This window comes from Polypterus senegalus, chromosome 10 (assembly GCF_016835505.1).
Source record: "Polypterus senegalus isolate Bchr_013 chromosome 10, ASM1683550v1, whole genome shotgun sequence".
Classification (NCBI taxonomy): domain Eukaryota; kingdom Metazoa; phylum Chordata; class Cladistia; order Polypteriformes; family Polypteridae; genus Polypterus; species Polypterus senegalus.
In genome coordinates, this window is record NC_053163.1 from 83,563,203 (window position 1) to 83,589,148 (window position 25,946).

The 25,946-nt window shown below is 37.3% G+C and overlaps 1 protein-coding gene across 3 annotated transcripts in view; it reads right to left on the reverse strand.

Moving 5' to 3' along the window:
* The window catches only part of drp2 (dystrophin related protein 2), a 466,042-nt gene that overhangs the window by 49,498 nt on the left and 390,598 nt on the right, over positions 1-25,946 (reverse strand). For all 3 annotated transcript variants that reach the window (XM_039766030.1, XM_039766031.1, XM_039766029.1), the window contains exons 9-13: positions 23,970-24,031; positions 20,200-20,274; positions 8,820-9,021; positions 8,287-8,372; positions 7,224-7,381 (exon numbers count right to left, since the gene is read on the reverse strand). In XM_039766030.1, coding sequence (XP_039621964.1) covers positions 7,224-7,381; positions 8,287-8,372; positions 8,820-9,021; positions 20,200-20,274; positions 23,970-24,031 — 583 coding nt within the window. The remainder of the gene's footprint in view (positions 1-7,223; positions 7,382-8,286; positions 8,373-8,819; positions 9,022-20,199; positions 20,275-23,969; positions 24,032-25,946) is intronic.

Below are 25,946 nucleotides of genomic sequence, written 5' to 3' on the forward strand. Positions count from 1 at the left end.
AAAACTGGCCACTAATTAAGAAGATGGTTAGAATGAAAACCTGCAGCCACTGCAGCCTTCCAGGACTGGAGTTTGACACCCCTGGCTTATGTGATATTTTGATGCTTCATTTTAGTGGTCTCGCTTGTTAAGGTTCCCTACCCTCGATTGCTTATTTCAATCTTAAATAGCTGCATTCATTGTTTTAATGGCTCCTTATTAGCAATAAAATGTAAATGACACAGCAGCCAGCAGTTCTCCATCCATTTTCATTTACATCTGTGTGTGTTCATCATGCACTGTTTGATTTAATAAAACACGTAACAGAAAATGTGACAGACTGAAAATGATCTGTTTTGGATGATATCCTTGGAGAGTAAAAAATCTACAATATAAGAACCTTACATTGCAGACTAACAAGCCATAAAATTAAATTAGATCCAAGACTTAAGAAATGTCAAGAATAAAGTGGAAATGTCGACTTTAATCTCGACATAAATGGCGAGAATAAAGTCAAAATGTCGACTTTAATCTCGACATTAGCATTGAGATTAAAGTGGAAATGTCGAGAATAAAGTAGGCATGTTGACTTTATTCTCGACATACACTTTTTTTTTCTTCTCCGTGGCCCTAATATGCTCCAGTAGTAATTAGCTTCCCAAATGATGACGTTTTTCAACATTGAGATGTCAAACATAGCTGCATATTTTAAGCAAATACAGTAAATAATCTGCCCAGCCATCTTCAAGCTGTTTAAGCCAACTGAGGCTTATGGGTACCAAGACTGGGAGTAAGTCAGGTGCCAATCTTGACTGTGGTGCCAGTCTACTGTACAGCACTCCCCCAAGTCACATTTACTAATGCAAGGCTAATTTAGGGTGAACAATTAATCAACTGTAATCGAGTTATATGAGATTCATACAAAAACAGGAAAATACACAACTTTAACTGAAGGTTCTGCACAGTTATGGAAATATAAGCTTTCTGAGAATACAACTAACCATTCAACATATTTTCTTTGTCTGGATTTCATAAAAACAAGTTCAATGCTTGTAGACATTTTGTATCTTGTTTGATGTAAATTTTAGTGCAATGTTACAGCAAAAAACAGAACAAGACCACAGTCTGCCCAGGACAGCCTGATGGGATTCTGCATTGTCAAGCGTTCCAAGAAAGAGCCAAATGTTATGGCAAAGATGGCTTACTGACCTAATAGCTTAAAGAGTAACTGCTGCTGGATGACATTTTAGATTGCAATAAATACATTACTTCCAGCAAGGGGAATGTTGCTTTCAGACAGAATTGTTACATTTCTTAGTATGAACTTTAAACAATAATGATAACTCTGAAACTGTGATGATTTATTTTCTTGCAGATAAGCAATTCTATCCCATCTGGCACACTTTTTTTTATTGGTTTGCTGAGAATTATTTCAATGAACAATTTGAAACCATTTGGTGCTCTAATTATCCTGTGCATTTTGAAGCAGTGTCTGATTTGTGCAGTGTCATATGGTCATCCTAAATTAGGATGGATGGCTGAGTAACTTAAATGAATCCTCTTTACCAAGACAGCTTCTTGCAGTGTAGAAAGTACTGCACATATATATTTTTTGTTTTAGTCATCTAACCTTTATATGTTATGACTATTCTTTTATAATTATTTTGTAATTTACTGATCGTTTGTGATGATGTATTCCCAGCATAGACCTTTGAAATTTGTCCCCACCATCTGCCAGAAATTTCTTTCAGCCATGAAATGCTATTTTACTAGAGAGGAGATGCCACAGGGTGCTTTTGCTGGCCATAGAGGTCAGTGTTTCATGGTCAGTGATTCGTGAGGAAAGCTGTTTTCTAGAAGTAGAAACCCCAATGGTGCGGCTCACTGTTGCACTGCAGGCAGCAGCTTTCACATTTTTGAAGGGGAGCACTAAGGTTAAGTGCACCAATTATTATTTTATGTATTTTTTTGCAGGAGAAAGTCAAACCAGAGGCAATAGGAAAAAGCTGAGCATAGATTGGTTCAAAGCTAAGGCAAAAAACAGCATTTTACACAGAGGCCTGGACAAATGGAAAAATCTGTTGAGGCACATGATAAGATGATGTATTCATTTTTAAGGACAGACAGGGTGTGTCGCTAAGAAAATTCACTTTTTTTCCTTAAAGAAGGCTGATTTAGTCATTAAGAAAGTGAATGTCGTATGTGTAGTGCAGCATCTGAAATGTTATAAACATTACACTTATTTTGGTGTTTGTTTCTTTTTTTTTTAATGTAGCTATAGTCTATGATGTAATTTGAATTACAAAAAGCTGAGAAATTATCTTTTGTGCTGCAGTTTTAATGCCATCGCACATGTAACTTTACTTTGTCCCTTTACTTTATGGAGCTGATCACAAGTGAATTACAACAGATCAACAACCACACAGACAGAATAACAGCTTTATATACAGTGGGATGCAAAAGTTTGGGCAACCTTGTTAATAGTCATTATTTTCCTGTATAAATCGTTGGTTGTTACAATAAAAATGTCAGTTAAATATATCATATAGGAGACACACACAGTGATATTTGAGAAGTGAAATGAAGTTTATTGGATCACTGTGTGTGTCTCCTATATGATATATTTAACTGACATTTTTTATTGTAACAACCAACGATTTATACAGAAAAATAATGACTATTAACAAGGTTGCCCAAACTTTTGCATCCCACTGTATAAGGCAATTTTATTCCACAATAATAGATATTAAGTATCTATTTAGTATTTTCCTGGATTTCTAGTAATATTTCATTGAAGCTTAATAATTCTTTAATTTAGGGAAACCCCAGCCTCATCCAAAGACTATTTTATCTGCTATCAAAAAAACACACCACACTCCACTTTCCTGTTGACGCCACGTCTGACCAGTACTGACAAACTTCTTGCATAAATTCAACTTCTTAGATTAATGCAGTAACATCTACAGACAAACAGTGGGACATTAGACTTGCTGCGTGAACTTCAACAATAATTGTATTAATTTTAAGGAGGGCAGCGTGGAAGCCATTGAAACTTGAAAAAGAATGGGTGGACTTGCAGTTTCAAGGTAAGGTTATGATGGTGTGACTTGATATGTTTTCTGCTGTACGCATTTCAAGAATAGATAAAACAAAGAAGGCATTTTCTTTAGTCACATTCACATGTCCTCTGTTCCTGTCCCACTTTCATTCTTTCTCTCACTTACATCTCATACAGCTTGCTGAGATCAACCGCCTTGTCAGCAGGCGCCCTGCCGTTTGAGGACTGCAGGCAGAACTTTAACAAGAAATATTCATAAAGGAGAATGAGGAGAGGTAGGTACTTAGTGCTAAATCTAGAATCAACATTCCTCCAACTCCCCTGGTCAGTGACATACAGCCAGCCCTCTGTCTCAGAACACTAAATTCCCATCCATCCATCTTTCACTTAAAAAAGAAAAAAGAGAAAGATAAGAATTTGAATGCCATTTCGGCTCTAGCTGTAGGCTGGCAACTAAAACCAGACCCTGCTGAAAAGTATTATTAATTTATCCTACATTTTTCAATCATCTTTCTGTTTATCCAATAGTAAAAACATCTAGAAGTGTCAACTTTTTAATTTTAATTTAATAGCTGAATAAATTATCCCCATACAGTATTATGTATATATTGTAGCTGAATGAATGGCTAACAGTATATTGGAGAAATCACATTTCATCCTTCCCTAAATAATATATTTTTACAACACATATTGGAAGCATATTTATGTTTCCTTAGAATAAGTAAAAGATGTTTTTCCACCAGTTAGCACCATAGCAACACTCACTTCATTATGGAAATAAAATGGTGTGCTGTTTTCTATCTGTATTAAAGGAGACCTGCGAGGTCATCAGAGCTTGCAAGACATCATTTGATTATTTTTTTTATCTGTGCTGACTGCATTTGTTTAATTTATTTGAATGCTTTATGAAACATTTGTAGAAGTGTAGATTATTAGTTTAATTACATTTGGAATGTGATATATTCAGTATGATTGAAACTACATAAATAGATCCATCCAGCCATTTTCTAAACCCAGTTATCCAGTGAGACGCAGGGTAATTGGAGAATATGCTAGCAAACAATAGTGCACGGTGTGAACAATCCCTGGACTGGGCACCAGTCCGATGTAGGGGGAACACACATGCACACACATCAGGGTCCAGTTGAGCTTCAGCAGTCCAACTAACGTGCATGCCTTTGGACTCAGGAATTTATCTGGAGCACCTGGAGGAAAGCCACATGAACACAGGGAGAACATGCAGACTCCATGCACGGAGCACCCCGGATCTGAACCCTGGTCTATTTGTTGCAAGGCAGCAATTATATCACCATGTAGCACACACAAATAGGTGATGAGGATAATTATATCTAGTATGGAGGTCAGACATTTTCAAAGTCCTAAAGACACTTATATGCAACACCAGTGTTTCATTTACTGTTAAAATGACAATTTGCATTTTTAAAATATTTATCATGTTTTTTTGTACAATGCTTAACTTTTTGGTGATGCCAAATTGGTAGACCAAAGTAGGACCTTCAAAAAACTTACACTGTAAAAAAAAAGTGCTACTAGTACAGTGACCAACACATCTACATATCTAGGTCAACTCATGCTTTGGTTTGTTTTAAATGTATTTCACAGACACACACATTAGTGTGTAATAAAATAAACTGTACTGGCCAGATGTACATGAGTATCTGGAGAATAAATAATATATACAGTATCCACCTTCTAATTCCTGCAACACAAGGAAATCTAGGACTTCCACTATCAGTTAGCTCTTATGTCACTATACACCTATGAGCCACAGTATTAACACCACTTTCCGGAGATTGTGTAAGTCTCCCATGTGCCACCCAAAAAGCTCTGACCCATCAAGACAAAGACTCGTCAAGACCTCTGCAGGTGTTCTGTAGTATCTGGCACCAAGATGTTGGCAGATGATCCTTTAAGTGATGTAAGCTGAGAAGTTTTTCAGCACGGACGCTTGATTGGTTTGAGTTCTGGTGAATTTGGAGGCCAAGTCAACACTTTAATCTCTCTGTCATGTTCCTGAACAATTTTTGCAGTGTGGCAGGGTCATTACCCTGCTGAAAGAACTACCATCTAGGAATATCATTGCTATGAAGGAGTATGCATGGTCTGTAGCAATCTTTAGGTAGATCGTATGTGCCACAGTAACATCCATGTGAATGCCAAGACCCAAGGTTTCCCAGCAGAACATCGCACTGCCTTCGCCAGCTTACCTTTTCCCTATAGTGCATTCTGCTGCCATCTGTATCCCCGATAAACGACGCACACGCACCTGGCCATCCACATGATCGAAAAGGAAATGTGATTCATCAGAGCAGGCCACCTCCTTTCATTGCTCCATGGTCCAGTTCTGACACTCACATGCCTATTGTAAGTACATTCGGCAGTGGACAGGGGTCAGCATGGGCACTGTGACTGTTCTGCAGTTACGTGACCTAACATGCAGCAAGCTCTCCATGTGCATCAATGAACCTTGGCCACCATGACCCTGTCCTCAGTTCACCGGTGGTCTTTCCTTGAACCACTTTTGATAGGTACTAACCACGGGAATCACCTCACGAAACCTACTTTTTCAGTGATGCTGTGACTCAGTTGTTTAGCTGTCACAATTTGGCTGAGTGCTCAGATCCTTATACTTGCCTGTATTTTTCTGCTTCCAATACATTACTTTCAAGACCTGACTGTTCACTTGCTGATTAATACATCCCACTCCTTGATAGGTGCCATTGTAACAAGATAATCAATATTGTTACTTCACTTGTCAGTGGTTTTAATGTTGTGGCTGATCAATGTATATCCTTTTATATGTATTGTTGCCAAGAATTAGAAAGATGTGATCTGTAAGGCTTTCATGGAGCAGCACTGTCTGATCAATTAGATATTCTCAAATTGAGAAGAGTCGACAGTCTCTGGGCATTGGACTGGTATACCCAGTTGTCCTTTTGGTTAAGATTCAAATAAAGACGACTTTTATTTCAATTGAGGGTTCTTGCATCTTGTCCATGCCATAGTTGGTCTTCCCTCCCTAGGCACTTAAAAAGGTGTTTAGTTAATCCATGCTTGGGCCATGCATAGTATTCTGGAGGCATGGTGACCAGTGGTAGACTTGTCCTTTTAAATAAAATTGCAATTGCCAACAGATAAATGTCCTTGGAAGCTATCAACTAGTTATTAACTTATGCATGGCTTTGGTAGTTCAAAGACTTCTGCACTCATAGTTGTGGGGAAAGGCTTTGGCGAGTAACATTAGATACAAAATATTTTGAGGTGAAAGGGGAAAATGCCTTTATTAAATGAAGTTGCATGTACCTTGATAAAGAAATATAGTAAAACTTCTGCAGCAATCAAGATAAATAGCAAGCCGAAAAGTAACAGAAAGAAAAGCAAGTTGTGCTCTCTTTTCCCATGAGTCCTTGTAACTAACATAGTCTTGAACAGGGATGTCAGACTCCGCTCCTGCAGGGCCGCACTGTCTCCATTAGTAAGTAATTACTAATGTCAATGGAACATACAAAGTTGCCTTGATGTTAACTGACTTGCATTTTAATTGTTTCATTGTTTTCTTTAACCAGTAGCCAAACAATAATGAGATGCAAAGTGAGCCAACAGATGAAATGACTGGTGTGGCAGAATGAGAACACTAACAAGCCATAGAATTAAATAATGGGCTTCATTAACAGCTAAATAAGAGACGGCTTGCAATGAAAATCGTGGCTTTCTGGGACCATTGAAGACCCCTGAGTTAGCTGGTCATCTGTTGCCTTGCTTTGCATCACTTTACTGTTTGGCTGCTGCCTAAGGAAGAAAAAAACAATTAGGCAGTTATAATTAAGGCAAAAGAAGTATGTTAAATTAGCAACCGTAATTAAAAAAGTGGCTGGAATGAAATCTGAGTATGACACATCTGGTCTACAGTCCTGTCTTGGCCATATAATATTTACAAAACAACTGGAATACATGGTAAATTATTCCCTTTTATCAGGGGATCACAAAAACATTAAAGCACACACAAGACTGTTTGCTGTAATTCACTGTTAATCAAACAAATTGAATGCTGGACCTTCCATTAGGCATCTTGAACTTTGGAGGCCACATTTCATGCACCCAATCAAATGTTCAAATTGCACTCAGTCCTCATTGCCCAGATGAGCTAATTAAGATTTGTGCTCACCACTCGAAAGCAACTGCGAACGCTGGGATCCACATTGCTGCCTCCAAACGCGGCCACTTCTCCCAGTTGTCGTGGGATTTGAATGGCTTCATGAAGAAGCAGGCTGAGATGCCGCTGGTCACACATTGCACTGGCACCTGCCACCTGCTTAAAAAGATCTGATGGGGAACACAGAACATGGAAGGAGTCTCAATAATCATTCATTTGCTGGTGCAATAACCTTTATCCAGTTTACTATTATAATATTTTAATAAAAGTTTGTACATATGTTTGCACAGTGGTAGTGCTGCTCTCTCACAATACAAAGCAGAATGAGGTTCATGTCACCGGTGCTCCCTTTGTCAATTTTGTATGTTCTTCCCATGTCTGTGTGGGTGTGCTCCAGTGTCATCACACTGTCCAGGTTCGATGAACTGGCTTTACTAAACTATTCTTAATGTGAGTGTGTGTATGTATGTGTGTTCACCCTGCGATGGGCTGGTGCCCTGTTTAGGGATTGTTCCTGCCTTGGGCTCAATGCCTGTTGGGTTAGGCTCCTGAGACTCTGCTCAAAATAAGTGCATTTGGAAAAAATATGGATATTTGGTTTTGTCCTCACAATATATCATTCATTCATATATTTTCTAAAATTACAGAATTCTGAAGAATAACACTGGCACAAAGTTAGAACCAAATGTGCTTGGAACATTACATGACTGCCTGGTAATACCTAAACTCCCCTTTTCACATTCACTCACACTAGAGTAACTAGAAGCTGCCAATCAACCTAACATGCACATCTTTAGATTACAGAAATAAATTCAAATACATACAGAAATCTTACAGGACCTGAGGATGAACATGCAAACTCTGCACAGTGCTCTGGGTTGGATTCAAGCAAAGGTCACTGGAGCTGCACTGCATTAACATTCACCACTGCACCGCTGCATTTTACATTTATTTAGTTTTATTTTATTTATCATTTGCATAATTTAGCTCTTTTTTCAATGCAAGGTATAACAAACATCCTGGTTAAGGTATTTTCATTAATATCAGACACAACTAATCCAATTTCTGTACTTACATTTATACTTCTCTTGAACATCAGAACCACATAAAGACACAAGGCCAGCTTTGAAGGACAAAACTCTCATTCTTCCATTGCGACCACTAGAGAAGGAGGGAATAAGAACAATATTTCATTTAAAAAGCTGCATGAAACACACCTAGAGTAACTTTTAGTGCTAAACAATTTCTTCACTATGTGTTCTAAGCAAAGCCTTACAGAGAAGTGACCCAAAATAAAACTATAGAACAATGAAGAATGCACCTGATTAGTTTCTGCTGCTTCATCTGCTTTATGAAGAGTATTTTACTAATCTCATTCCTACGCTGACATACCTCCTTGCAATTGCTAGTTAATTATGTTTCTTGGAGATGCACATGTAAAATTAATGGAATAGATTTATCATCAAGTTCTCTTTTATGGCTAAATTAGCGGGCACTCATAAGATGTGTGTCTGAACAGCAATTACGCCATTTACATTTGGCATAAAGAAAAGGCAGCAGGGAGACATGGGGGAGTGAAGTGGGACGGGAAATGGTCATCAGCTTTACCTGTCATAGACATTAAGAAGCCAGTTCAGGCACATATCGACGCAAAGTGGGATATTAATCAGGATGCCCCTCTCCTCCTCCAGCCGCTCATACAAAGTGGTCAGGCAATGAATGACCTCCACCACGTCCATCATATGCTCTGGCTGGTAGAGCTCATGCTCCCGGAACACCTCGGAGGCACTGTTTAGAGTCATGAGGTCCACTAGCAACAAGGAGAAGACAGAGAAGCATTCCAGTCAGGTTTAGCCAGAAGCAAACTAAAGAGCTAATTGCTAAGTTAGACTTATTTCCTAACACTGTTTATGAATATCTTGCTTTAAGAAATTTACTTGTAGTCAAAATACAGTGTATAAAAAAATTAATTAGCTTGTAAAGCATGTGTCTTGTCATCTCCAACTAAAGAAAGACAATCTGAGTGGAAAAATGTATTTAGCTTTGTTAAATGGTTGTGTTTATACAGATTACTTTGGGTTTCAAAGAAGATTTATTCAACACAAACTCTCATTAAAACTGTAAAAGCCCCACCATGACATGCTTGTTTAAAAAGAAAAATAAATTTGGAAAATATTGTCAGCCATTTTCACATCAAGCATTTGAACAGAGGCTAGCTTCCTATTTACAGCTCGAGGTTTGAAGTTTCAAATTATGCAACACCTCATATTAAGCAGTCAACATTTATTTGGCACCATTCTGTGGAGAAGAACACTCCACGTCACAGCAGAAGGACAGAATTTTGAATTTTGGTACAACTTTTTTTCACAAAAAAATTACAGTTAAGAATCACAATGTGAGTCTGAGGTTGTACTGTACTCATATACTATGGGACTTGTTGGAGTTACAACTTGTGACGTCCCATCTTCTCATTTCTTTAAATTCACATGGATTTCTGGTCAGAGTTTTGAGATAAAAACACAAGGCCACTTTTTTGTACATGGTCCACTTAAAAAGCAATTAAAAGTTAAAGTAAAATACAAACTAAACATATTAAGCAACACAATCTGACCACAAAAGTCAAATTCTGACTGACCTGGTCATAATGTTTTTATTTTATAGCCCTGAAACAGGTGACAGGTCAGAGCGACATGATAATTAATCTGGGTCACAGTGTTTTCCCTGAATTGTCAAATAGGGGCTTCTCACTTGAAAACTTTTCCCATGCAGCATGAGCCCAAGACTTTAGCATAATCTAATGGCATGGCTCACTAAACTACATTGCCTCACATCACAATCAGTTACACCTCTTCAGCACAAACACTCTGAAACTTCTCAGCCATTTTTTCAAAAGCACAACTTTCAAATGTTTATATAGAAAGAATAAGACAGAGCTGAATCCAAACATATGTGAGATGTGGTGATGGTAGACACAATATCTGGGTTCACTCAGGTTAACCAAAGCCAAGCAAGAGAGGTAAGTTTTAATTTTTTGCTCCTGTACTTACAAAAACTTACAAAATCATTCTCAGTCTAATTGTCACATTTGAGAAATGATTACAATTCAACTTATAGCTGCTTTTCTATCTAATGACACTGTTCAATATATCTTCCTTGTATTTTAAGTAATGGCAACATTACGGAGGGGATTCAGCCCCTGATTTTTGAGAGCCCCCTGTGCCCCTCCCAGCTCTTCAATTTGATGTCCATGTATGACACATGAAACTCCACTGGGAAAAACACATTTAGAGACTACTATAAATCCTTATATTCAACTGAGTTTAAAGAAGACAATACATAATCTAATGCATTTCTGGATACATTACAGATACCACAAATAGACACTTTTAGTGCGGAGGAACTCGATAAACCTCTGGCATTATCAGAATTACTAGATGCCATAAAGTCACTTCAAGGCGGGAAAGCAGCAGGCCCTGATGGCTACCCTACAGAATTTTATAAGAAATTCTCCCCTCAGCTAGCTCCCCTCCTATTAGCAACATTTACAGAAGCCAGAGACATTCAAACTCTTCCTCAAACTTTTCGCCAAGTATTAATCACCGTTTTTCCCAAACAAAATAAGGACTTATTACAATGTGCATCATACAGACCAGTTTCACTTTTGAATAATGACGTTAAAATATTATCAAAAATCATAGCTAGAAGGATGGAGAAAGTGCTCCCTTCGGTAATATCACAAGATCAAACTGGATTTATCAAGGGTCGACACTTATCTTCAAATCTTCCACACCTGTTTAATGTAATATACTCACCAACTAAGACAAACACCCCAGAAATAATATTATCATTGGATGCAGAAAAAGCATTTGACATGATTGAATGGAAATACCTTTTTGCTACATTGGAGAAATTTGGGTTTGCCCGAACATTTGTGCATAGATTAAACTACTGTATACCAATCCAGAAGCTTCAATCTGTATCAACAACAATCAACAATGAGGATCCTGCAAGCTGGATCACCCACGGGGAATCGTGTTATATGGTCATAGTACTGTAACTGACGCTCCCTCACAATGCAGGTAATGTGCCTCATTCGAGACTCCGTGAGTAACCGCTCATTCAACACAAAGTACTCAAGGATTCTCTGGAGACACAGTACCGAAGGAATTCAGTCTTCACCTCAGGTCACTGAATAGCATCCATGTATCACAACCATATAGCAAGATAGAAAGGAACAGGACTCTAAAGACTTGGATCTTTGTTTTTTTTCCATAGATATTGGAAGCACCACATACCCATTACAGCACACTAATGACCCCCTACACTCTCACATTCCATCTACTGACTTCACAGGAAGAGTCACCAGAGACATGTATGTTGCTGCCGTTGGTAAGTAAACCTCTCGACAAGGTCGACACTCTCTCCACAAACAGACACACTGCTGATGGTTGTGCTTGAGAGGTCACATATTCTGTAATGTAATGATTTTGTGAATTCTTAAGCAAGTCTGGATTAAACATCCATCTTGCAGTGTATGATGAAAGCAACTGCATAATAATAATAATAATAATAATAATAATAATAATAATAATAATAATACCACATGTACTTCAGAAGAGGTCATCCACCTTAACATAAGCAGGCTCCAGCCTGGTTACGTTCAGTACTTTGATGGGAGATCATCTAGGAAAAGCTTGGGTTACTGCTGGAAGAGGTGTTGATGAGGCCAGCAGGGGTTGCTTAAACTGTGGTCTGAATGTGGAACCCAGTGGAGTGACAGGGACATTGCGCTATCAAAATGGTGCCATCCTTCAGATGAGAAGTAAAACCAAGGTCCCGAGTCTCTGTGGTAATAAAACATCCCCAGGCATCCTTCAGAAAGAACAGGGTGTACACTGATGTCCTGGCTAAATTGCCTTTCATGGCCTATTCTTTCTGGGTCCCTAATCATTCTCTGTCTCTAATTTCTCTCACTATTTCACTGGCCAATAGCTCATGTGTGGTCATCATACTGGCACAAATATGGCTGCAGTCGCATCATCCAGGTGGATGGTACTGGTGGTTGTAGTGACTACTCACTCACTGAAGTTCTTTGAGTAGTGAGAAAAGTGCTATATAAATGTGTAGAAAGAATGATTATTTATTATTAATAATAAGAAGAATTCATTTTATTTATATAGCACCTTTCCCATAATCAATTAAACTTGATCAAAAAAACTGTGATCTAATAATGGAGATGGCATTACTGAATACCAGCATTTCAAACATATGGAGAGTGAAGCTTCCAAATTAAAAAGTATGAGATTGAGAGTTTTTGTTGATAAGCTTGATTTCTTCTTAAACAAAGTGGCTAAAGTGCTCCTCCAGGTAGCATTCGTTTTCAGAACTGTAAAGGTATCTTCTTATATAATACGCTACCATGGCTGTTTGTTTGTCTGTCCAGGATTTTAAATCACTTGTAGCTTGCAAACCGTTTGACCTATTGACCTGAAATTTGGTACACATATACTATGTGACCTCTACTGTCCGCTTTCAGGGTGATGATTTTTATTACACTTTTTATTTTATTTTATTGTAGAAACAACTCTCGGCAGCAGGGCTGCCATGCGGCGCATGTGTAAGGCTAAATCATTCTTGAGGCAGATTGAATACTTAAGTGCCAGCTTAAGTGAAACATTAAGAAGTAATTTCAATACAAAAACGGACTTAATTAGTTTTAACGCAGAAAGATGCCGACAGAAGAAGAAAAGAAAGGTGCTAGGGTGGAGAAAAGAAGAGCTGCTCAGGAAACAGCAAGCGCATCAACCTCTGAGCAAACGAATGCTAAACTGTTAAGTCAAGTGTATTCACCGTGCAGTCTGCACTTACTGGTACAGTATATTTACAGACAGGCACCAAATCTCACACACGTTTTAACAATCTTAATCAAACAGACCTTGTGTCACAAGGTGAACTTAGCAGCTTGATCATTTTAGTCTTAACTAAAGGGTGGTGTAGACAATCATTGGACTGTACTGCTCTATAGCCTCCTTGAAAATACATGATAGGCAAATAAACAATTGCACTCTTTTTAGTGTTTATGCATGGTTTTATAATATTTTTTTAAATGTATAATTTTTAATTCATATATTCATTCATTTTCTAAAACATGTACATGGTTTCTGGGAGTCAGAAGAGTAACCAACCCTAGAGAAGTCCACCACACAACACATTTTTACATTATATTTATGCATTTTCTTACTAAACTAGAAATTCAGCTCAAACAAAGCTGCGTTATTTACAACTGATCGTAAGCTTGCTCTCTGTTTTGATTCTATAGTTAAAACTATTGTATGTCGTGTTTAAGTGCAGCTTGGAAAAGGAACATGTAATTGCTACGACAGCAGGCAGTGTAGTGTACATATATTTTGTTCTTGTATGTGTAACTGTAGAGAGTCCTTTACATCCAAAACTCTAAGTAGTTAAGATATTTCTGGAAGCATGCGAATGTAGCGTTTGAAATAAACATTGACAGAAACTCTTTATGAAACAGTGACATGAGAAAGCACATATACAAACTATTCCTTATAATGTGCCTGAATGCTGAGGCTGAATGTACTTTTTAACAGCCAGTGGCCATCATTTTATGTGTTAACAAAATATATTTCAATGCACTCGCAGCCCTATAATTGGACTAAGTAGGCTTGAAAATTGAAAGATGGCATTTGAGTGTAAATAGGTGTAATTTGCAATGTTCTTAATGAAATATTAATGTACATTAATCCCTTTTTGGTGTTTGCTTATTTTATCAAAGATATGAAGCATTACCGGGAATATGCATTTTCTGTTACTGTGATTTCTGCAGTATGTTTCTTAAAATGTGACAGCAAGAGCATAATGTTGTCACATTAATCACAGCTGTTCTCTTCGTACTGAGCAATCAGACACTGAGCCCTACAGTTTATAAACGTCAAATCAAAATAGCACTCACTGCTTATTAGTTAAATCATGTCTAAAACTTGGCCATTGGTTCACTGCAATGGGACAAAGACTTGTGGACGACCTCGTGCTGGTACTAGTGGTCATCTTGTCATGATGAAGTGCGGCTGCACTGTACTTGATCCACAAGGTCTGTTTCTAATTAAAAATACTAACTTGCTTTCTTTTGAGAAAATATCCTTTTTATTTAAATATGAGTCCTTTCAAGCACAACTATTATTTCTTCTTTTTTTAGCCTAAATTGAAGAGCATTTAGCAATCATGCATTATTCAATCAGTTTTACCTTAAAGCTCTTATAAAAATGCATATATGTTCCCTTGATATATTCCAAAAATGTGTCAGGCTACCTAGTGACTCTAAATTGGCCCAGTGTAAATGATTGTATGTGTGTGTGTGTGCCCAGCAAAGGAGTGGCATCGATTCAGGAGGAATCTTGTGTGTAAGCTTCCAGTCCAAACCCAGGGCCCAGTGCAATTACCAAATTCATTCTTTCATCATCGTACCTTATAACACTGGAGAGATGAATATGCCTAGTCGTGTTCAAGCATAATTCTTTCTTTTTTCAATATTTCATCCATTAAATTGGATGAGTAATGAGTGTAAGGCGATAGTCTACACTTCATGGGTCGGGGAGCTTTACATACTCACATAGTGCATATCTAATATAAACACTACTAAAACACTAAGGTCTGTGTGTGTTTCTGCTTCCTCTTAAAATCCAATTGGTCACTTTGGCTTTGACGATGCAATCAAAAGAGGAAGTGGGAGACACAAAAGGAGGACTGAAGGTGTTGGAGGCACACACAGAGTCAAATTCAAAGACAGGAAGTATAAAAGCGGAGAAGAGTTGAGCAAGACACCTCAAAATGACAGTCTGAGAAGCAGGTTTTATGGGATCGTGCTCAGCAGAGAAAGTGCATTTCAAAATAGGTCCAGACACATGAGGATACCAAGGAAAGGCGCTGAAAGTAACTGCATTTTGATTACAATTTGTGCGACTGTCAGTTGTACTGTTGGGAAAATTTGTCAAACTTTCATGGTTAAACAGAGAAGCAAGTCATTTTTATGAGTGGTAGGCGCAAGAGCAGCCCGGAGGTTTATATTGCTCCTTTTTACCACTTGAATTATGGTCTTTCTGGGCCTACATGAGTTCATTCCCAGGTGTTCCTGTTTTCCTCCCAAGGATATAGATGCTAGACTACCTTATTTTGAATGAGTGTGGCATGGATGTGTGAAAGTGTGGTCTGTGAGGGACTGGCACCTGACCAGGGTAATGTGGCTAAACTTGTACCTGATTTGGCCAGGACAAGCATCGATTATCTTGGATCTTAAATTTAAAACAGGCAAATTTAGGAAGTTGGTAATTGGATGTTGTCAGCCAAGAAGGCCATGGACTGCTAAATAGAAATGGTCTCCTTCAGTGGGGAATATGCTGACAAATGTTCCTACTAGAAAACTCTGCCTGAATATCACTGTGCATGTTGTCACTGATATATCTGTGTATTTTTGGGGAAAGTCTGGGAATAGTGTAAGGAAATGTCTATCCATGACACAGTTAAAACTGATCTCATTTTATAATATTTGCAGATCATTTTTGTGCACTGTATGCATGCCCTCTCTCGTCTCACCTGGATTTTCTAAAGAGATTCCACACTCCAAGGACTGTTTAAAATCATGAAGTCAGAGGTGAGTTAATGTCTGGGTTTGTATGGTTTTGCTTTGCAATTCTATTCAAAATTCATTGTACTGAAACATACATTATTGAAAAGGGGATGATGGATGGAGGAAAAGCATTTTTTACTTTCCTCTAAATGAGCAGTCGTTAAACATGTCAACAGTAAACACACACATCCACTAGTGCGCTCGTTAGGAAAAGGTGATTTCTGTTTTTTTGGATATCTTAAACGTCAATAAATATATTTGGACAATTTGTTTTATACCTGCAGCATTTGGCTTAAGTTAATTAATACAATTGAAATATCAGATCTGTGGAGCGGTCATAAACATAATTAGCATTAACAAAGTGTTCCGGCACTCAGCATGACTTAAATATCTCTTATACTCAATGATAATTGCTGGATTTGTTGTTTTTGTCTTGCAAATATGGTATTTGACTTGATTATACAGTATATGTTAGAGTGTAATTCTAGGCAAGATAATATTAACAAGTTGCTAATTGTATAGACCAAGTGGGTTTAATAATAATAATCACACGTCTTCAGAAGTAGGGTTTGCAATACAAAAAAAGAAAACAGACTTTCTTCAAACAGGGGGTCTGCTGTGGGATATCATAGTGTAAAAGTGTTTAGTTGCTACTTTTGCAAAGCTATTTTCTACACAGTTTATGTCATTCATGTGCACACAATACACAGACAGTGCTATCCTAACTACTGTCATGACCTTTATTTATGATTATAAAGTGCCAGTCATGTTCCACTCAGTGCTGAATGTAGAACTGAATTTCATAGCTCATTTAATAATCGGACTGTAGGTTTAATTCTTTGGAATTGGTCTACTGTAAAAATAACTTATTGCTGCTTGAGTCTATGATACAGTTACATCTATTTTGTGGGATACAAAGCTGGCATGTTTTTAAATTGTTCCTCATCTTCTTATTATTATTATTACTTCTGATTAACTGTCAGCTTCTCTGTGACAAAAAAGGGAAAAAAGAAAAGGTGTGCAAATAAGAACATCTAAATCTTTACTTCTGAAAACACAGTAAGTAAAACAGCACATTGGTTTACTCACACACTGCACCATACAACCAGGCTCGGAAGAGAAATGTAAATCTGGAGAAAAATAAATCTAAGGGACAACAAAAACAACAATTTATTTCTTGTATAGCCCAAAATCACACAGGGAATGTCTCAATGGGCTTTAACAGGCCTCATTGTTTGATACCCAAGACACCCCAACTTTGACTCCCTAAGAAGACAAGAAAAAAACTTCCAAAAAAAACAATTGTAGAGAAAATAATGGAAGAAATCTTGGGAGAGGCAATTCATAGAAAGAACCCCATTCAGGTAGGTTGAGTGAGCAATAGGAGGAAAAAAAAAATGGGGTATATGCAATACAGAAAACAGAAGATTTGTAATGTGCTCCAGAAAACTAAATGGCCAATCTATCATGGCCACCTCAGAAACACAGCTACACATTTCTTTCACTATCTTCAAATCAGGAACTTTGTTAAACAGAATCTTCCCGATTTTCCTCATCTTGCGCCCTCATCCATGCTGGAATAAATATTGCTCAGTCTCAAGGACTCAGACGCCATCTCTGCAATATATAAAATCATTTTACAATCCCTCCCTTTCAAAGATCCAAGAGGACACTATGAAAAAGACCTCTCAATTAATATATCAGAAAAGGAGTGGAAAGCAGCAATGCAGAGAATTCACTCGAGCTCCATATGCGCAAAGCATACAATTATACAACTCAAAATTATATATTGAGCACATCTGTCTCGTCTAAAACTCTCCAAAATGTTTCCAGGGCAAAATCCAACCTGCGAACGTTGCAACCAAGCCCCAGCCTCACTGGGTCACATGTTCTGGGCCTGCACCAAATTAACATCATTCTGGACAAAAGTTTTTAATTACCTGTCAGACAGCCTTGGACTCACAATCCCTCCTAACCCATTAACAGCTGTGTTTGGGGTTCTTCTAGAGGGGCTTAAAGTGGAGAAAGACAAACAAATTGTGATTACATTCACTACACTGTTGGCACGCAGACTTATTCTGATAAACTGGAAGAACCCAAACTCTCCTCTTTTAAGTCAGTGGGAAACCGATGTGTTATACTATTTGAAATTGGAAAAAATCTAATACTCAGTTAGAGGATCCGTACAGACTTTTTTCAAAACATGGCAGGATCTAATCAGTAATATTTTAAAATAAGTTTATAAAGCACAGAGAATTTATTAACTTAGGTATGTTTACAAGCCTTAAATTTCACGCCGTTTGGCTTGCTTTCTCTCTCTCAGGGGTGGGGATCGATTTATCCTTAACTCAATTTTTCTTTTTGTAAAAACTTGATTGATTTGTATGGATTGCAATAAAATTAATAAAAATATAATAATAATAAAAAAAAAGAAATACAATACAACAGCGACTTTGTTCTTGCACCGCACTCCTCACCAAGTGCAGGCACAGAGCGCCACAACGAATCTCAAGGCAAAATGCCCAACAACCCAATAACCCAGTAGCCCAATAACCTCATTCTTTCCCTTCATTTTGGCCATTCTAACACCATACCATACACTCATACAGTTAAAGTTGTCATCAATGATATTGTACATGATATGAGTAATAAAGAGCACTGCTTTGTTCTTTTTATTAATGAACCAAAAGCTTTTGATAAACATGGATACATCTTTCTGTTAGAAAGCCTGACTGGTTCTGGTTTAGATGGAAACTCCTTTAACCAGTTTTTAGTCATCTAAGACTAAGACTGATGTGTGGAGTCAGAAAATATTCAGTTTAAATTTACTGAAATGAAAGAGGGTGTCCACCACGATTTAACAATGGAGAAATCTTGTTTGCATTTTGTCCAACCATGTTTCAGGAAATGGAGGCACAGAAACAGGAGTAAGAGGCACATCAGGTAGGTTTATCTGTGTTATAAATTAAATAAAATGAATTTATATTATTTTCCTATTTATCATTGTGTTAGGAAGTGGTGGCATGTTGCAAGCTGATCAGATATGCATGTCATTTTACTCTACTACAACTACTACTGTGTCTACAACATCTGGGATACCCCAAGCCACTGAAGAACATCATGCGACCATTTTTCAGTAATCAATGAAAATGTAAACTACTTTCTGCCATTTCCTACATTCTTCAGAAGGCTCGGTAGAAAGCCAGACTGCCGTCCCTAATCCTCCACATTAGTCTGCCAGGCTAATTGAATATTTGCCCTAAAAGAAACTTTCATGATGCGACGACCAAGAAAGATTCAAAGGCACCGCCACTTATCAGCTAAATGATGCAGTGTTAAATGTCACTCTCAGCAGAGGTATTACACTTCTCCAGATTAATCTGTCCACTATCTTTCTTTCATTTTCTCCTCAGAGCAGTTTATAGTTAGAGCAAAGGGCAGAACAGGTTCATTTTAAGATGTTACTTTTTTCTGATGTAGGGGAAAATTTGTTTCATTACTCACCTGTCTATTATATTGACAATTTCATTTATTCAGATTGAAACAGCTAAAATGATTAAAAAACTGTACGCAGTATGTGGCGTGTTAAACTGTACCTACTCTGCGCTACTGCACATACTGTATAATTTAAAGGCATACATATACAGTGTTGAACATCATAAATGCAGTTTTACTGTGGTAATCGATGTCTTGGTGTAAGAAGGCTCATATCCATCTGCCCATTCATCAGTTTTTCTCAACTCTTCCTATTCGGGGTGTGGACAGGTAAGGGGCACATCCTCACTGGGGTGCAATTCTGTCGCAGTGTATAGAATTGTAATAGTGGAAATTAAGACACACCATTATTGCCTGTAGGTTATCATTGTTAATGCTGGAAGAATCAGAGAGACGAAAAAAGCATACAAATGCAAGGACAACATTCAGTCTTCATATGGAAGGTACACTAAGCACTGAGACAGCTTTACCTACAGATACCATCTGACATAATGTAGATCTATGAAAGTAACAGTCTAAAGATGAATTTTTAAAAAGGCCAAAGCACAGACACAATTTGACATATTATACAGTATGTGAAGGCCAACTATTATACATGCATAAAATTGTGCACTGTGATTTAAAGTTAAATAAGAGTGAAGAGTTAAATACATTATAATTTAATCATTTACGGATTCAGGAGAAAGGTAAGTTAAAAATGACAACACACATGAGCCACTGCTTTAACGCTGGTTTTAAAAACATGGGCTTAGCTTGCAGTGTGCACTGAGGACAAGGACTGAAATGCCTCAGATTCACACTACAGAGTGATCTAAAAAGTGAAGAGAAACCTTGTCTAAGTCCAGAACATACAGCGTAGTGCTTTCTGAACTCTCCGTAACTTCATTGCAGTCCTGTATGCGCTGAACTTGATGTTATTTAGATCAGCTGGGAAAACAGAAGAGGAGGAAGAAGGGGGAAAAAAGCAAATTAGAAAGTCATCTTGAGGTGAGTTCTTAGTTTTCACACCCTTCTAATATCAAATTTGCTCTTTCATATCACATTTGTAGTGCTAAGTCACCCATAAAACATATCAAACCACTGCAGTGCCATCTGCTTTTCCCCCGTTTTTGGCCTTTATTAACCTCACAGGCTGTCAAGCTGCTCACACCGCTATTAGCTCTCTGCCAAATTGGATCTTTAAAAATGAAAGATATTTTGCAACGCACTTTGATTTTGATTTGATTGAATTAACAATAAGGTATACAGAATATGCCTTATGTTATACAAAAATAGTTTGAGAATGCAATTGCTAGTATATAATGGCAGAATGTTAGTAATAAAAGCAAATACAAAATACTGATGCTACGGACTGTCAGAATATTATTATCATCTAGTTATTCTGCCTGCCTCTATTATATTTCTGTCTAGTACTACTATAATATAAATGAATTGCTGTAGAAGATGTTGCAGATTCTTGCCCTTGATGTTGACTTCTTCTTATTTTGTAATATTGTTAGAAAAAACAAGCCCATGGATATCACCAGTTCAGGATTTCCTACCACCTACGTATAATTAAAACATGTTAAGTTTATAAAGGGTGCCATCTTTTACCCATTAAGGATAGAGGATAAGCTTAATCTAGTTTGCATAACTTTTGAGAGGAGTAAAAGAAGCTTACTCCTGCCATTACAAAAAAAATGATTGCATTATTTCACAAAGAAATTGCCTGTGGGGTCGGTACTAACATTATTTTGATTTGAGTTTGAATTATTTTTCTGAGTTTTGGAAATTCAACTTAGTGTTGTTTAGGCGATTTTAAAATCCAAAGCATCCAGAATATTACTCAGAGCTTCCATTTTGAAGTTAATTAATTTTTACTGTCTTTTGTAAAGACATTTTGGTTTGACAATGGCATTTGCATTATACGTCTCCACAGGGATTCTCCCATGATGCACTAGGGCTGTACTTGTTGTGATGTCACCAGTGCACCATAGAGGACAAAGTGGGCATTGCCCATTCGTCAGGCTATAGTGGCACACAAAGGCTGTTAAGAATGCACATGTGACCATGTAACACTGGACACCATCTTTAAAGATCTGATATTGTAAAACCGTTAATCTGTGCCAAGATAAATTTGAACTCTGTGTTACATGTTTGTCTGTCTTGCCTGTCTTGCATCCTGTCTTATATGTAAAACTATATATTCATTATCATTTTTCTATAATCCTTATGTTAATCAATAAATTGTCAATTCTGTTTCTTAAAACGAATGTGCCTGTTACCTCAATATAAGTCTAAATTCTGGACACCCACCTCCAACAACAGAAAAAGGTAAAGTAAATAAAGTGGGTGCCTTCCTAAATTATTTAATTAATTACTGACATTTACAATGGCAAAACTGAGACTTAATTAAAAGAGTTAAATTTTTTCATTGGGCGGCATGGTGGTGCAGTGGTAGTGCTGCTGCCTCGCAGTTAGGAGACCCGGGTTCGCTTCCCGGGTCCTCCCTGCGTGGAGTTTGCATGTTCTCCCCGTGTCTGTGTGGGTTTCCTCCCACAATCCAAAGACATGCAGGTTAGGTGATTTGGCAATTCTAAATTGGCCCTAGTGTGTGCTTGGTGTTTGTGTGTGTCCTGCGGTGGGTTGGCACCCTGCCCAGGATTGGTTCGTGCCCTGTGTTGGCTGGGATTGGCTCCAGCAGACCCCCGTGACCCTGTATTCGGATTCAGCGGGTTAGACAATGGATGGAAATCTTTTCATTTTCCTACCACCAGTATAAAGATTCATAACAGACAGCCACTTCTCTCTGAGACTGGACCAAACGTAGCAACTCATTTTACTTGATATTTCGATTACTGGATATTGAAACAAAGCTCTGCCTTTTGACCCTGATTTTGAATTCTGATTTGCCTCTGACGTTCCCTCTTATTGATTTTTGGTTTTGTCCCTCACTTTGCCTAGACTCTGCTCTTTCTCCTGTTCCTCACTCCTTTTTGTAGCCGGTACAAACATCATGTATGCATGTGCATCAGCCATCTAATGACAGCTAGCAACAAAGAGGTTAAGCACGTACATGGCATGTAATCAAATGACAAGAACTTCACAGACATTATACAGTAGGCATTCATTTAATCCTGCAATTCCTAAGGGGTAAATTTCATTTGTCCACTTTACAGTCACAGGGAGCCACTGAACGTCAACAGAATCCTATAAACAAAGCATCTATTTAGTTTTAATCCAGTTACTTGCAGATAGGTATTTTGAAACACTATGACCTGGCCACACAGTAACCAGTGTTAACATGTTGAATCTTTGGGAGCTCAGGTTGGAAATGGAAGAATGGGATGGATGTTATTTACTTCACAGCTCAAGAAGGACTAAATGTATTTGTTTGAGAAGTATTACAGACACACTTCCAATATTCAATGTTACAAAAGGTAATCATACACAGTTAAGCACACTTACTGATACCAATCAATCCACAAATTAACAAGGAGAACATGCAAACTCCATGTAGACACTGGCTCTGTGTGGCAGGAATGTTTGCTTCATGCTTCTACTCTGTGAGTGTTAAGACATCTGTGCTAAACCAATTAAACTTTAACTTTATTAAAACTAAATCTATAACTAAAACTTTTGTTCAGTTCTTATTACTTGATTGCAAGCTACACACGTGCTTACTCTCTCCTTCAATAGCTGTCACTAGATGAACGACAATAATGGCAGCAGCAGGCAATACCTTTGTACAATAACGCAATATTTTTGCAAAGTAATGAAATTCTTTCATGAAAAAATTTAATATTTTATTCTTGAGAGGTGGAAATATGCTTCCATACAATTCAAGACAGTGCCTTGAACTACACAGAATTCTGAATGGTGCAGTAAGCTAGCATTGTTAGTGCTGCCACCACATGCTTGAGTCAATATACCAGCCTACTCACTGCAAGAGAGGAGTAAATTAGCCACCATTTTCCTAAAGACAACCTTTCCTTACCCTAATCAAAATCATTCTGAGGCAAAGTAAACATTTACTGGATTCTCTATACAGTAAAATACAAATTGATTAGCATTGAAAAAACAGAAAATAACTAAGTTACATTTTACAAGGAGGCATTTTCATTATACCACAGTTGAAGAAGAAGAGTCTTTACATTTAAACAAGCATTTTATTCTGCCCACAGAGCTACTCATACTTAATTGTTCTGCATTCAGGTTAATACTCTTTACTTTGACTGTAGTATGGTAGGTGTCTTGTGTGACATTGAACCTGTTGTGGGCTAGAGCACCAGATTAAACTGCTGCCCTTGAAAAGATTTGTATGACATGTAGGAAGTAATGGACTCACAAGGACACCAATGGATGTCAGAACAAATAGATTGTCTTTTGTCTTTGAATCTTGTAAATTAACTACTTTGAAAAATATCCCAGTTCTTATTATAAGACAAGTAATAAAATTGTTGCAACCTTTAAGCAGGTAAAAAGCAACTCACTTTGCAGCATCTTAGTCACATAAACTGAATGTCATCAATAAGTTTGTCCCAGTTATGTACCAGTAACTTAGTCATGCTACCCATTAAATATCAGCCAGTTAAATCACTTATTATAAAGCTGAAACAAATGGTACAGATAAAAAGTCTTACCCAATGCATGATATAGATCCGTCATTTTCGGGTGGTCCCAGCATGTTGTTTGAGCCTGGTGGCTAAAATGGGAAATTAATCTCTTTTTTCATTATCATAACACAATATCAGTAAAAAGTGTTTCCCCACATAATTAACTTTAATATCTCTCTGTATATTTCAAAAGAATCCTTCTAAGCAGCTGGTTTGTAAACAAATTTCCAAATAGCTAAGTCTTCTCTCAATTTGAAAAAAATAAATGTGTATACTGAGCCAATAGTATGAATACAGTGTAATCCAAGAACCAAGAGAATATAATGACACTCAAACATCCTGAATTTAATAAACGGACCATGCTGGTCAATACAGAGGTAAGACAAGTATGTTTTAACATGATCAATTACTATTTTAAAACAACTGGATTTTTCTATATGTATAGGAATCAGGTTTGCACCCTGAAGCAAAATGTTCAGTGCCACTGGATTCAAGGGATTGCCAGATGCTTTACTAGAAGGCTGGAGTCCAGGAAAACAAGAACATTTGGTGCTGATAGAGGAAGTTATGTCTAGGTGACCACAGAAGTTTTCTACCATTTTCCTGAACCCAGAAGCGTAAATAAAAGGCCTCCTAACCATATGCCAGTTGTCTTGTGCAGGAAAGACTGCAACTGGCTGGAGAATGAGAAGGGGAGGCCAGGCAAAAAAAAATGAGAAAGAGGGGATACATTAAGTTATGGTGGGCCAGCCACATTACCTGGTAGAGAGTGTGATCTCTGTTTAGTTAGGGCTGTATGCTTTATTACTCAATCTCTCTTACTTGTGCATACTTATATATTAAACTATTCACTCTGCTTATTATATTTTGTTATAATGCAGTATTCCATTTTGATTATATAAATTATATTTGTCCTTAATTTAGGTTGGTTAGGGTTCTGCAAGTAAGTGTTCCCACAACAGTCAATTAACATTATTTTAAGCTTAGTCTTTGACAAAATGTAAGACTTAAAGATCTGTTTCATATTTTATTCTGAACATGTTAAGCATGATGACTCTGATTGTCATTAATTTGATACCATGTATGTTAAACCTCACCATCTGTCTTCTCACCTTCCTTCTTTATAGCAAAACAACACTGTTTAAAGAGCAAAGTGCTACTGCATTTTGTGATGTACGGAATTAACAGGCAGCAAACTACCTTAGAATTCTTTTCTAACTTATCGCTTTTCGAAGGCAGTACTTATTTTACTAATACTCTAATTGCACTAATGTCTTCCACAGTCAATTACACTAGTCACTAAATGCATGATGCTCCTAAATTGTGGGCTTACCTTTTACATGGGAAAAATGGCATTTTATGTCATTAGCAGATTACCCAGCAACAAGTAAATGGCAGAAATAAAACTGTGTGATACAGACAATGTCCAAAAACAAGCTGTGCACATTTTAGTAAAGATTCTCTGAATAGTGTCTGACAATATGGATCACCCAGCTACAAAACAAAAAAAAAAATAGGCTGGGCAGAAAGTGCTTTTCAACTTGTGTTTTCTTCCAAAAGTAAAAATTAAGAACTATGGGGGACATAATAGAATTTTGTTATTAGAAAAGTGCCATGTAATATTAATCATAATCTGCCAATTAATATTTTAAATCATCTTTTTTTTTTTAAGATCTTGAGAAGTCAGAGTCTAATAACATCCCAGAAGAAATGAAATTCGTCACTTTGAGTTTCTAAGATATTGACTAAGGCATTTTAATGAAGTTTACATAAATACAAGGTTACATTTTAAATGCAAACGATAAAGTGATGGCTACAAATCTGCCAGACTATTATAGAGAATCAAAAGAGCACATCCTCAAGGTCTTACAGTATCACATTTGATGGAAAGCTTTAAAGAATTCAGATAAAATATGCTATATATTATTAGAACTTCTAGTAGTTTTTTTTAAAAAAGTAGTACAGGGACAACTTTCAAATGTGAGTGAAAGAGAAAGGAACACT